The sequence below is a fragment of the Notamacropus eugenii genome, chromosome 3 (assembly GCF_028372415.1).
Source record: "Notamacropus eugenii isolate mMacEug1 chromosome 3, mMacEug1.pri_v2, whole genome shotgun sequence".
NCBI lineage: Eukaryota > Metazoa > Chordata > Mammalia > Diprotodontia > Macropodidae > Notamacropus > Notamacropus eugenii.
Window position 1 is genome coordinate 121,066,340 of NC_092874.1, and position 12,268 is coordinate 121,078,607.

At 36.1% G+C, this 12,268-nt stretch overlaps 1 protein-coding gene across 2 annotated transcripts in view; it reads left to right on the forward strand.

Annotated features, from left to right (window-relative positions):
• The window catches only part of TNPO3 (transportin 3), a 99,547-nt gene that overhangs the window by 13,505 nt on the left and 73,774 nt on the right, over positions 1-12,268 (forward strand). Inside the window, exons 1-2 of one of the 2 annotated variants that reach the window (XM_072652787.1) lie at positions 1,926-2,087; positions 8,878-9,078. In XM_072652787.1, the coding sequence (XP_072508888.1) occupies positions 1,992-2,087; positions 8,878-9,078 (297 nt within the window). In that variant the 5' untranslated portion in view covers positions 1,926-1,991. Of the gene's footprint in view, positions 1-1,925; positions 2,088-8,877; positions 9,079-12,268 lie in introns of those variants that run through there. The other variant, XM_072652786.1, reaches the window with a different exon arrangement.

Genomic DNA, 12,268 nt, shown 5'->3' on the forward strand with positions numbered 1-12,268 from the left:
TTCAAAATACTTACTAGCATTTATTTAAATTCTAATTCTTTGTCTTCCCATTCTATTTTCCCTCTTCAGAATCAGAAAGTTATTTTGTTTTCCGCTCTCTTCCTTGTAAGTAAGTATTTTCCAGTTTAACACAGACTCCCTTTCCTCTGTTTCCCTATTAATATATTTCTCACACCAAACTGCATGTATAGTGTGTGTATTCAACTCTTCTTTATCCATATTTAGAATACAAAGGAAATCAATTAATAGTGATGCAACTATCAAAATGGTTTTTTTAAGTTCAAAAACTTGAAGTTCACAGGTTAACAACCCCTGCTCTATAATCTGCTTGCAACATATTTTTCCAGTCTTATTTCGCATTCTTCCCTTTCATACAGTCTGTTATTCCAGTGAAACTAGGCTTAATAGCTGTTCCTTGAACTTGACCTTCTATTTCTAGGCCTTGTGCACTCTCTACAGCTCCATTTGATAATCCTCTTCTTTTTCAGCCTTCTTTCAGGTGCTAGTACCTTCATGAAATCTTTCCTGATCACTTCAGTTGTTAAATGTACCTCACGTCTCAGATTGCCTTGTGTTCTGCTTACTCAGCTTTGTACAAGTTTTATCCTCTGAAAAGTATAAGCTATTCCTGAGGGCGAGGACTTTGTCTTTTTCTTTCTTTTCTTTGGCTTTGTATTCCCATTGCTTAGCATAATACTTGGCACATAGTGAATTCTTATTAAATGTTTGCTAAACTGGAATGAATAGTGACTTCTGTCATAATAATTCTGACACAGTTCTGTTGGATATGTATTGAAGTAGAAAAGATTAAGTATGGTGATATTCATTTCATGAATTTATTAAGTGCTCAGAATATGCCATAGTTTGATAGATGATTTTTGTTCCCAGATGAATTTAGCTATTTAGATTAACATAAAGGGAAAAAAAACCCCTCAATCTCCTTCTTATTAAATAGAACTAAGTATGAAGAATGGAAACTCTATGCTAATTTTTTAAAAAGTTATAGTTGCCATGGGGTCAGATGTTTGAAATTCTCTTTATTTTTTAAATATTTTATTTTGTTAAATATTTACCAATTACATGTAAAATATTTTAACAATCATTTTATAAAATTTTGAGTAGAGAATTTTCTCCCTCCTTCCCCCTCTATACATGTGAAGTTATTATACTTAGTTTTTTGATGGGGAAATATTTTTTTCACCCTTACCTTTTTGGTCATTTTTATAGGTCAAAGGTTCTCAGATTTTTTTTTTTATCATTTTTCCAAATAGCTTAATGTTCTTTGTAAAGTATTTAAGAACACTAGTTTGTGAGCATAAATTCTGTTGCTGAGAGAGAATACTAAATACAGGTACCCGCAGAGCTGAGGAACTTCTTTGACTTTTGACAGAAGCTGAAATAAGTCCACTGTTTTTTTTTCTTTGGTTTTTAAAATCAGCCTTGGAACTGCTCTGTAATCTCATGTCTGTTTTTCTGGGTCAAAAATCTCTTCTTGATTTCTCAGTCTACACAGCCGCTTCTTATTGAAGTAAGCATTAGTAAGATGATTCAGAATGTTTACATCTGAAAGGCTAGCCTTGGTAGAGAGAGCAGTGACAAATGTATGATGGGTCCTCAGGAGAACAGGATTGATGGTCAGTGGTCCAGGTACAAGTAGTGAGGCATAGTCTGTTTCAGGAAAACTACTCTGTGGCATTATTAGGGCTTTGCCGGGAATGATACTGGAGCCTAGTCGCATATGGTGGCTGAAAAACTTTTCTACATGACTTAACAGCTTGGGAGGTGCATCTTCTTTTGAATAATTCCTAGCATTTTGCAGATTTTTACCATTTGGAGTACCTCAGTTCTTATCACCAATTGCTATCACCATCAATTTTGATAGTAAGATTGTAAGAAGAACATTCTCTATCTTTTCAATCCAAGATTCTCTTTTATTTTGCAGATCAAGAATATCTGCCAGTCTCTCTGGGAAGAATGGGATTCCAATTGCAATGCTTCTTGACCACATTTTCAGCCATATTGTCTTTATTTCTTTTTTGTTTTTCTTATTTGTCTGTTATCTTGATGGAAAGAAAATATTCATATACGTACGTACATATGTGTCTCTATATATTGCTGGGGATGCTTCTGTCACGTAACTGAATGAAGTAATATGCCTTTTGGTTTAACATGGGAGGAGGGTGAACTTGAATGAGAAAAAAATATCTTTTATTTTCATTAGCCTTTAGTTGAAATGTAGCAGTTCTTTCAATTATTTTAAAATACTACTCATAGAAGGGGAATATAAGCTTCATCAGACTGCTAGAGGGGTCCTTGAGAGAATAAAGGTCAAGAACCTCTACTTTGTTTTTGTACTTGTTTTCTTTGCTGCCTAAGACAACAAAATGACATTTTTCTGAAAAAAATTTTTTTTTCTGAACTTAAACACTAAATACCCATTTCCATATACACTGCAGAAAACGGGATTCTGTGCGAAACCTGACCCTCCATTTTGTACTTCTTGCTTTAAAAAAGTGAATAATTCTACGTGTTAATTTCAAAACTATCCTTCTTGTCTACATTTCCGCTTTTGAATTTTGTTCTGTTCCTTTACAATTTCTTTCCATTAGACCTCTAAACTTTTGGCATCACTTGTTTTTGCCTCTCTATTTTTAAACCAATACCAGGTGGTTTTGATCTCTACTGCTTAATAAGATAGTTTGAGGTCTGGAAATGCCATTCCCCTTTCATCTCTGCTTCCTGAGGACAAATCCTACTTCATTACACTTACTTTGTGACCCTAGTGGGCAAGTCACTTGACTGCTATGTCCCAGTTTCCTCATCTGTAAAATGGGAGATAACAATAGCACCTGCCTCACAGGGATATTGTGAAGATCCAATGAGATAACACATAAAATGTTTCGCAGACCTTAACATACTCTGTAAATGCTAGATTAAAAAAAAAAACCAAACGAATAATTTCATAGAATTCCGTGAAATATCCTTTTGGTATAGCTTTAAAATTGTAAATTAACTTTGGTTATATTGTCATTTTTGCTGTATTGGCACAACCCATCCATGACTATTATTTAAAATCTTTATATTTTGCTAAGAGGCACTTGATAATTGAATCTATGTAAGTATTTTCTGTCTTTTGGATTAATTCTCAAATATTTTATGCATTTGTTTGGAATGGGATTACCCTTTTGATTATTCCCTCTTGGATTTTGTTATTTTGTGGAAATGCCATTGATTTTTGAGGTCTAATTATGTAGCCTGTGACTTTGTTGAAGCTATATTTTTAGTATCTTTACTGCTTCTTTAGGATGAAATCACTGTAGTTTCTCATTGTACTTAATTGTTATTCGTTCAGCTTTGTGTATGTTTAATTGTATGTGTTAAACTTAAGAGATTTGCTAGAGTAGGAATGTAGGAGCTAGAAAGTCTGCTTCCTCTTGCTGCTTTGACAAAAAGTCTGCAGAATGATATACCTTTAAAGATTAACTAGCGTTTTTTCCTCTTTGTTTCTTCTGACTTTTTCTTTCTTAATTCTTCTTTCCCAGCAGCTTCTTTATAGTATCTTCCGACTTGCATATGCTTGAAAAGTGCAGAAATGCCTGTAGCCTCTTAAAATAATTCTAGTCGGTTAGTCTCTCATACTTCTATATGCTAGTTTCATCCTAATGTTGTCTTATTTTTCGCATATCTAATAGTTAGCTTTTCTGGGTCCCATTTTTCCCAGGTTTGGATACAAAATAGTGTAAAAGGCTTACATGCATTATACTAATGTAATACTGTAAAGTATATAAGTTGGTGTATGTGACTGTATAAGCATATACACTCTTCTGTTATACTTACATAACTCTTTTTGTCCTAGGAAATGAGACTGGAATATGGTGAAGCCTTTTCTAAAAGATGTCATTTTCTTGAATGGAAGCTACTTAGTACTACAGCCACTTTATAGCAAACATATAATAAATGTACTCATGAAAATTGTATGTAAATTGAAATTTTGTAAGAGGATCTTATTTCCCAAAGGGATGCATTAGGATGCTTCAGTTTGAATTGGCAGCAGTTCCTAACATTTGAATTTTCTCATCCCTAACCCCTAGCCTTTTTCTTAAGTATTTAATAATCTTTAAACACTGATTCTCTCTTTTAACTCTCCTAGCAGTAATACAGTCTCATTCATCTCATTTTACAGATGAAAAAATTAAAGCCTAAAAGTGGTTGAGTGACTTGCCTGAGGCCATCTAGCTAGGTAGTGGTATAGCCAGGATTAATGCCCTATTCTTTTGGCATCTTGCCCTGTGTTATTTCTACTGTAATGTGTTGGCATTTATAGAACTTGGTGTAAAACAAGCCTTTTATAATTCAAGTGAACAACTACTAATTTTTCTGTTGGACTTCTTATTTGCCTCCAGAAATAGAGGTATTAGATTACTATGTCAGTTTCTAGAGAAAGTTTTACTCTCAGAAGGCTTGTAGCTTGTAACAAAGAAATTATGATGGAGCAAAGAGCATGTAGTAGGAATGGTTCATACAGAGCAGAAAGAATTCTGCTGAAGCCAAATGGTTCAAGTATGAAATGACCAGGAGAAGCATGATGGAGGAAGTGGGAAAAACTGAGTATCTTGAAAGGATTGATTTAGATGGGGGTTGTGGGGAGGCAGGGGAATGAGAGGAAGATAATTCTGATGCTGATAGCTAGCATTTCTGTAGTGCTTTAAAGTTTGCACCGTGCTTTGTGTATGTTAATTCATTTGATCCTCACAATTCTGTGAGGTGTAGGTGCTGTTATTATTCCAATTTTACATATGGGGAAACTGAGATTTAAGAGATTGTAACTTACCCAGGGTCAACCAGCTGGTAAGTATTTTAAGGTCACATTTGGACTCTGAGCAGCTAGATGGCACATTGGTTAGATTGCTGGGCCGAGTCAGGAAGAATCTTCCTGAGTTCAGTTCTCACCTCAGATACTTACTAGCTGTGTGACCCAGGGCACTTTTTGCCTCGGTTTCCTTATCTGTATAATGAGCTGGAGAAGGAACTGGCAACCTACTCTTGTATCTTTGCCAAGAAAATGCTGAAAGAACTTCTGAAGAGTTGGACACAACTCAATAGCAGTAACAACAACAACTACCTGACTCTAAATCCTACTTTGTCTTTTGTGTCACAACAAAGATATAGAAACAGCTGTAGTTTTTTTAGGTGACAGGAAATAAACCTTTATGGTGGAACAGAAGGTTTGTGTGGGGACAAAGTGGGAGATAAGGTTAGACAGGTAAGGAAAATGGCTTGAACTACATCTTAGACTGTCTTTAATGCCTCTAAGAGGAGTTTAGGCTTGCTCCTCTAGGTAATAGATTTCAAGTGGAACAGTGTTCTGATAGTAGTAGAGTTAATTTGGTAATGATGGTCTTAGGAGAGACTAAAAGAGGAAGCTGCTGCAATAATCAAGTGGTGCTGAAGACATGGGTCCAGGATAGTGACCAAGGGAATAGAATGGAAGAGATAGATTAAAAGTATGTTATAGAGGAAATAAAATCAATAGAAAGACTCAGTTAATTAGATATAGGAGACAAGGAAGTAGTCTGTGACTACAAAGTTTTAAATCGCAATTACTAGAAGAATATTGTTCTTTTAATGTTGGGATCAAGACAAGGTAGATGGTTTTTGCTTATTTTGGTGTTTAGACTTTTTGGTTTTGAGATGACGGTTGTCCAAGTAGAAGTACCTAGTAGAAAGTTGGAGGCAGAGGACTAGAGATTAAGAATTGGGAATCATCCTCATATATGGATGTGAACATAAATGTAGTTATTAGCAAATAGAAACTTATATTAAAGTGAATATAATGCAAACTTGAGAAATTTCCCAATCGAAAAAACAAGGAAAATAAAAACCTTGTAACAGATAGATATAGTCAAGCAAAGCAAATCCCCACATTGTCTGTGTTCAAAATGGTATGTCTTTTATCTGCTTCTTGAGTCTTATGATCTTTCTGCCTGGTGACACCTATGTACATTAAATTGAAATAATGAAACTTAGGTGTTGTTTATTTGTTAATACAGTAAATGTATTTTAAGTCCTTGATAGTTGTTTGAATGATGGAAGGATCAGTGAGTGCTTAGTCTATTTTCAGCACTGTGCTAGAGTCTGTATAAATGGAGATAAACTTTAGTTGTATAGAACAGGTGAGAATAGGGTGCTTGGATAAAATGGGTTCAGAATCAGTTTGTCTTGCACAGAAGTAGGGGCAGTGGTTGGTGATCTTTACTGGTAGATTAATGAGTTTCTAACTTTGCACACAGTTAGATGCTCATGAGTGTTGAATAAGTGTGCATTCTAGTCTTTGAGCCAAGGTAATAACTAAAGGTCAAATTTTGTGACTGGCTTGGGACTCTGACCTTGTCTGTGTTTTATCAGGCTCTCTTGTAACCATCAAAAACAAGAAAGCAAGGCCAGTTCATAGTGTATGGTGTGCTGGCTGATTAGTTGTTATGTGGTGTTTGAGGGTTGATGACGTGACCTTACATAAATTCTTCTGAAAGATAAGTGATTTCATGAGTTTCTTTGTCTAAAAAATCCTCATCATTTGGTAGGCAGCTGTTATAAGAGTAACTTTACCACACTCTGGCTAAGTTAGTTTTGTCTTAAAAGGTATCAGAATTGGCCCTCAACACTTAATGGTCTGGGGACTAAGTAGGAAAGCCAACCTATGAGGAGTCAGGAGCTCCTTCCTTAGGTTTCTTACATATTTGTGACCCAAGCACCAGCATGATCAAAGCAGAGGTAGGATAACTGTGCCCAAGTGATTTAATGCTTTATCCTTGCAGAATATCCTTTTCATCCTATGCTAAGGTAAATATTTTGTTAGTTATTAGATAATCTGTGAGAATATTATTTCCTACTCTGCACTGCCAAATTGGCCCAAGTAAGGCCTAACCCACCATATTTTGGTGATAGTCCTTCTAGTATTAGATTCAGATGACCTCACTGAAGTGGGAGAAGGTCAGTGGGGAAAAATGAGTGATCAGAATTTCTGAAATAGAAGCCCATATAACCTTCACTGATTTGGTGAGATTAGAAAGCAAATTGTGGTGTACCCTAAATGGGCCTGAAAGAGTATAAAAACCAAATCTGTACCCCAGGAATCTGAATTTGCTATTAGTGAGAGCAGATTCCTTAGCATAGTTATAAATCTCTTTACTTTCCAGAAAAAAAGAAAAAGAAAGTAAATTATACTTGAAAGTAAATTTAGCAATTAGCAACACATGTGAATATGTTGTATCTTAAAAACCTGTATTTTGAATAAAGGTGATAAATGTTGTCAACTCTCATTTGTTGGGGGGAGGTGATAGTGACCTCCAGACCCAAAATGGGGGGCAGTCCTGGACTTTCCCTAGAGTAGCAGTTCTCAGAGTTTGATCCTAGGACGTTTGGGATTCCCCTGATGGTCTGAGAACTCTTTCAGGAGGTCTATGAGGTCAAAACTATTTTTTAATAATAACACCAAGATGTCATTTGCCTATTAAAATATTCCTCCCTTTTCTGACTACCTATGTGTATGAGAGTCAAGAACTTCTTAATTCATACTCTGGCTCCACATCCCCATGTAAGTAGATCTACCAGATCAAGTACCATTATGGCTAAAGCAGAGGCAAGGAGGGTGAGAAAGATTGAATCAATTCTGTATTCTTGCTGAATAGCCTTTCCATGCTATAGCTAAGTAAAATTCATTAAAAAAAAAAATTACAACTGGTCTTCAAGTGTCTCATTTTGTACAAATCCTGAACCTGACCACTGGCCTGCATCTCAAGTCTGATCTTTAACACCCAGCCTACTGGTAATGAGCTATAATGTGGCCTAAACATAATGAAGTTGTAGGTAGTCAAGTTGCAAACCAGATTGGTCCTTAACTCACATGTAGGTAGATTTAGATTTGATTGTGTCGTAGTTAAGATGTTCATTTGTAATGCTTGGCAGTCACTATAATCTTAGGTGTTGTCAGTTTATTGATTCTTGTAAGGTAGAACATTGTCCATAGCCTGGGCCTGCTGTACATGACACAGTATTATGATAAGGTTCTTTTGGTATTTCAGTTAGTAAGCCCCTTGGTATTTCAGTAACTGAGTCCCAAGATGGACCTGGCATATCAGATTTCCCTTTATAGCAAATAATGTTATACCAGTCTTCTATTGTATGACTAAAACTAGCTGGATTAGTCATCTTTAATAATTCTTTGTTTCTAAATTCCTTTTTTTAAAAATAGAAAATGACATGAATACTAAATCCATATGGGATTTCTACAAATAAGCTTTTACAAATCTATATTTGGAATATGCTTTTAAAAGCTGGATAACCTGGGGACAGTTCTTTTGTATATCAGAGGACATGAATATTGGCAGATGATTAAATTTCTAAATGTGTTAGGTATTCCTTTCTGAATTTTGAATATGAAAAAATGAATATGGTACCATCATATTTTCCCGAGAATTAGTATGTATTGATGGTTAGGTGGTATGTGTTAAGGCAACTTACTATAATAAACATTGGACTTGACGTGTTTTGCTAGCTATTATTAAATAGCTTAATTTAATAATGCTAGCTATTATTAAATAGAAATCTGAGATTGACCAGACTGCTCTTATTGTATTTTCATGGCATGCATATTGTTCTTTTAGTTGTATTTTCTTCTCTATATAATTTCATATTTGAATCCTTGATATTATTAATAACATTTTTATTCAGTTGTGTCCATGTTACCATCATTTTGGAAGTGGGCACTTCTCAATTGATGGACACCTACCCTATTTCCAACTGAGTGCTTTGCTATTTCAGGTGGTGCTTAGCTGTCTTTAAAAGATCTTGAGAATCTCTCTTTTGATCTGTTCTCAGGTTCATGCATGGGAGATCTCTGACCAGTTGTTACAGATCCGGCAGGATGTAGAATCGTGCTATTTTGCAGCACAGACGATGAAGATGAAGATTCAGACCTCATTCTATGAACTCCCAACAGACTCTCATGCCTCTTTACGGGACTCATTGTTGTCACATATCCAGAACTTGAAAGACCTATCTCCTGTCATTGTGACTCAGGTAAATCTTTGTGCTTCCATTCAGGAGAACATTTGTACAAGATGGGTTGTCAGGTTTTCATTAACCTGATGAATATTGAAAATGTTATAATCAGTATGGGTATCAAATCTAGGGGTAGCTTTGATACCCTTATTCCAGTCTGGCAAAAATTTTTTCAGACATCTGAACCAATAAACACTTGGAGTGGGGGCATTTATTGATTTTTTGTTGTTATTCAGTTGTTTCAGTTATGTCCTACTGTTCATGACCCTATTTGGGCTTTGCTTGGCAAAGATACTGGAGCGATCTGCCATTTCCTCCTCCAGCTCATTTTGCAGATAAGGAACTTAGGCAAATAAGGATGAACGATTGACATAGGGTCACACAGCTAGTAAGTGTCTGAGGTCAGATTTGAATTCAGAAAGATGAGTCTTCCTAACTCTAGGCCCGGCACTCTATGCATTGTGCCATAGTTGCCGGTTATTTGATACTGAGCCTTAAATTTTAATAAGAAAGCATTTTACTGGGTGTGTTTACATTCACAAAGTAGGGATCTAGAGAGAGGGCTCAGTTAGCAGTGGATAGGCTAGCTGACATTTGGGGAATGGCTGAATAGCTTATGAATATAATGAAATATTATTGCAGCATAAGAAATGATGGCTATGAGTGAATACATTTATGAACTGATAGAGAGTGAAGTAAGCAGGGCAAGGGGAACAATTTATGCAACAATCACAATACTATAAAGGAAAATAATTCTGAAAGACTTCAGAACTTTGATTAAACATGACTAAAAAAGGCTAATGTGAAGTATGTTCATGCAGAAAGGTGGTGGGCTAGAGGTGCCTCATAAGAGATGTTTACAAACAGTTGGTGTATTTATTTATTTTTTAAGTTTTACTTACTGGTTACAGGGGAGGGCTTGGTGGGAGAGATTCAGCAGGGAACGATAGTGATATGAAAAGAAACACATAGAAGAGAATAGAAGGAAGTTTAGAAAGGGTCACAGAGAAGCTGAGCATTTTTTCCATGTCATGTTAAATATAATATACACTTTAAAAAAGCTACATGACAACTTCGCAGTTTTATATCCAGTCTTTTTCTTTTCACATAGAAATATTCATATTTACTGATGTTTAAAATTGTAATAAAAAGATTTTTTGAAAAGGCAGCAGATAATATTTAGAAGGAAGAGTCAAGCTGAATGAATGTTTTTGTAATGTGGAGACTTCAAACTGTTAAGCCTTTTCTCTAGTGACTTCTTTACCTCTACTTTTAAAGATACCGTACTAAAGAAAGGCATGCCTAGGAATGGGTTGTTTTTGTACATGTATATTATTTAAGCTTTTTAAAATTGTGAATATGATAAGCTGCTTTAATTTGGTATAACAAAAAGAATGCTGGCTCTGAAATCAGAGGACCTGGGCTCAAATCTCACTTCTGCTCATTGTTAGCTGTGTGTCCTTGAGCAAGTCAATCTTTGTGCAGACTGATAGATGAAGCATTAATTAAGCCCTTATTATGTTCTAGAGTGTTAAGTTCTGAAAATACAAGCACAAGCAGCCAGAACAACCTCTTCTCCCAAGGACCTTACATTCTAATGGGGGAATACAACACTTAATGGAGAGCTGAAAGTAAAGTGGGTGGTGGTGGTGGTGGTGGTGGTGGTGGTGGTGGTGGTGAGGATGTGTTCACTAAGGCATAGTATAAAGATGACCAGTAAGTATTGTAGAGGCCTGTTTCTAGGCAGGAAAGAGCAAAAGTTCATTTATCAGAGCCTGGGAATCCGGGGTAGAGTCTTGAGTTTGTGAGGGGAAGAGGAGATGGGAATGTTGGGCCTTGTTTTCTCATTTGTAAAATATGACAGTTGAAATAGCTTCTCAGGCCCCTTTGAACTCTAATGACCTTTAGAAAGAATTCCTTGGAAGATGGTAGAGTATAGACTGGGAGTCCCAACATTCTCCTCCAAATAACTTTAATGCCTCAAATCAAATTTTTGAGTGGCAAAACCACCAAAAGGTCAGAGGAAGATAATATTCCCAGCTTAAGATAGTTTAAGAGGTCCACTGGAGAGGTCTGTAACATGAGAGGAGCACCAGCACTGGGCCTTAGGGGTGGCTGCAGCAGCAGCAGCTTTGAGACCTCATAGCCTAGAGACATAAAAGGGGTTAGATTACTGCTTAAAAAGAGATTACAAGGGACCTTTTACTAGCTCTTGAGTGCAGCTGGTACTGATTGGCAACTCTTTTGCCCATAAGCGGTTCTGGATTGCAGTTCTAGGGCAGAGAGGAGCATTTGTGATTGGTTGCATGGGAGCAGAGACCCTAGTCAAAGTTCTGGATTCAAGAGGAGCACCAGTACTTGTAGCTGCAGGGGTGCAGGGTTCCTTCCTATGTAAAGAAACACTGAAAACTTCCAAACCTCCAGAACTACCTGTAACTTGCTGACCTTTAGAACTAGCTCTGAAAACAGCAGTGTGAAAAAAATCTGAAATTGGGGACAGTGCCTCCTCACCTCCAGGTGAATAAAGCCCAGTTTTAACATAAAATTCAAAGTTAAGAAATAGACTGGAAAAGTGATCAAACAACAAAAAAAAAATCTTGACCATAAAAAGCTGGGAAGACCAAGACATGAACTCAACAGTTATAAACAGTGCCTCAAAGAAAAATGCTAATAGAACCCAAAGCCAGCAAGTATTCCTGGAAGACTTAAAAAAAGAGAGAACTCCTTAAAAAAACAGAATTGGTCAAATGGAAAAAGAGGTAAAAAGCTCAATGAAGAAAATAATTCTTTGGAGAAGTTGTGGGAAAATTGGAAGACCAACACATTGTTGGTGGAGTTGTGAACTGAGTAGACCATTTTGGAAAACAGTTTGGAATTGTGTACAGAGGCTTATAAAACTGCATACCCTTTGATCCAGTAATATCACTACTAGGTCTGTATCCCAAAGAGATCATAACAAAGGGAAAAGGATCCACATGTACAAAAATATTTATAGCAGCTTTTTTTTTTTAAAATTAATTTGTTTTCTGTTTTCTACAATCACTTCCATAAATCTTAGATTTTCTCCTTCTCCATCTCCCTCCCTCCCCAAGACAGCATGCAGTCTTATATGGGTTCTACACATACATTCTTACAAAATACATTTTCATCTTAGTTATGTTGCATAGAAGAATTAAAATGAATGAGAGAAAACATGAAAAAAACCAAA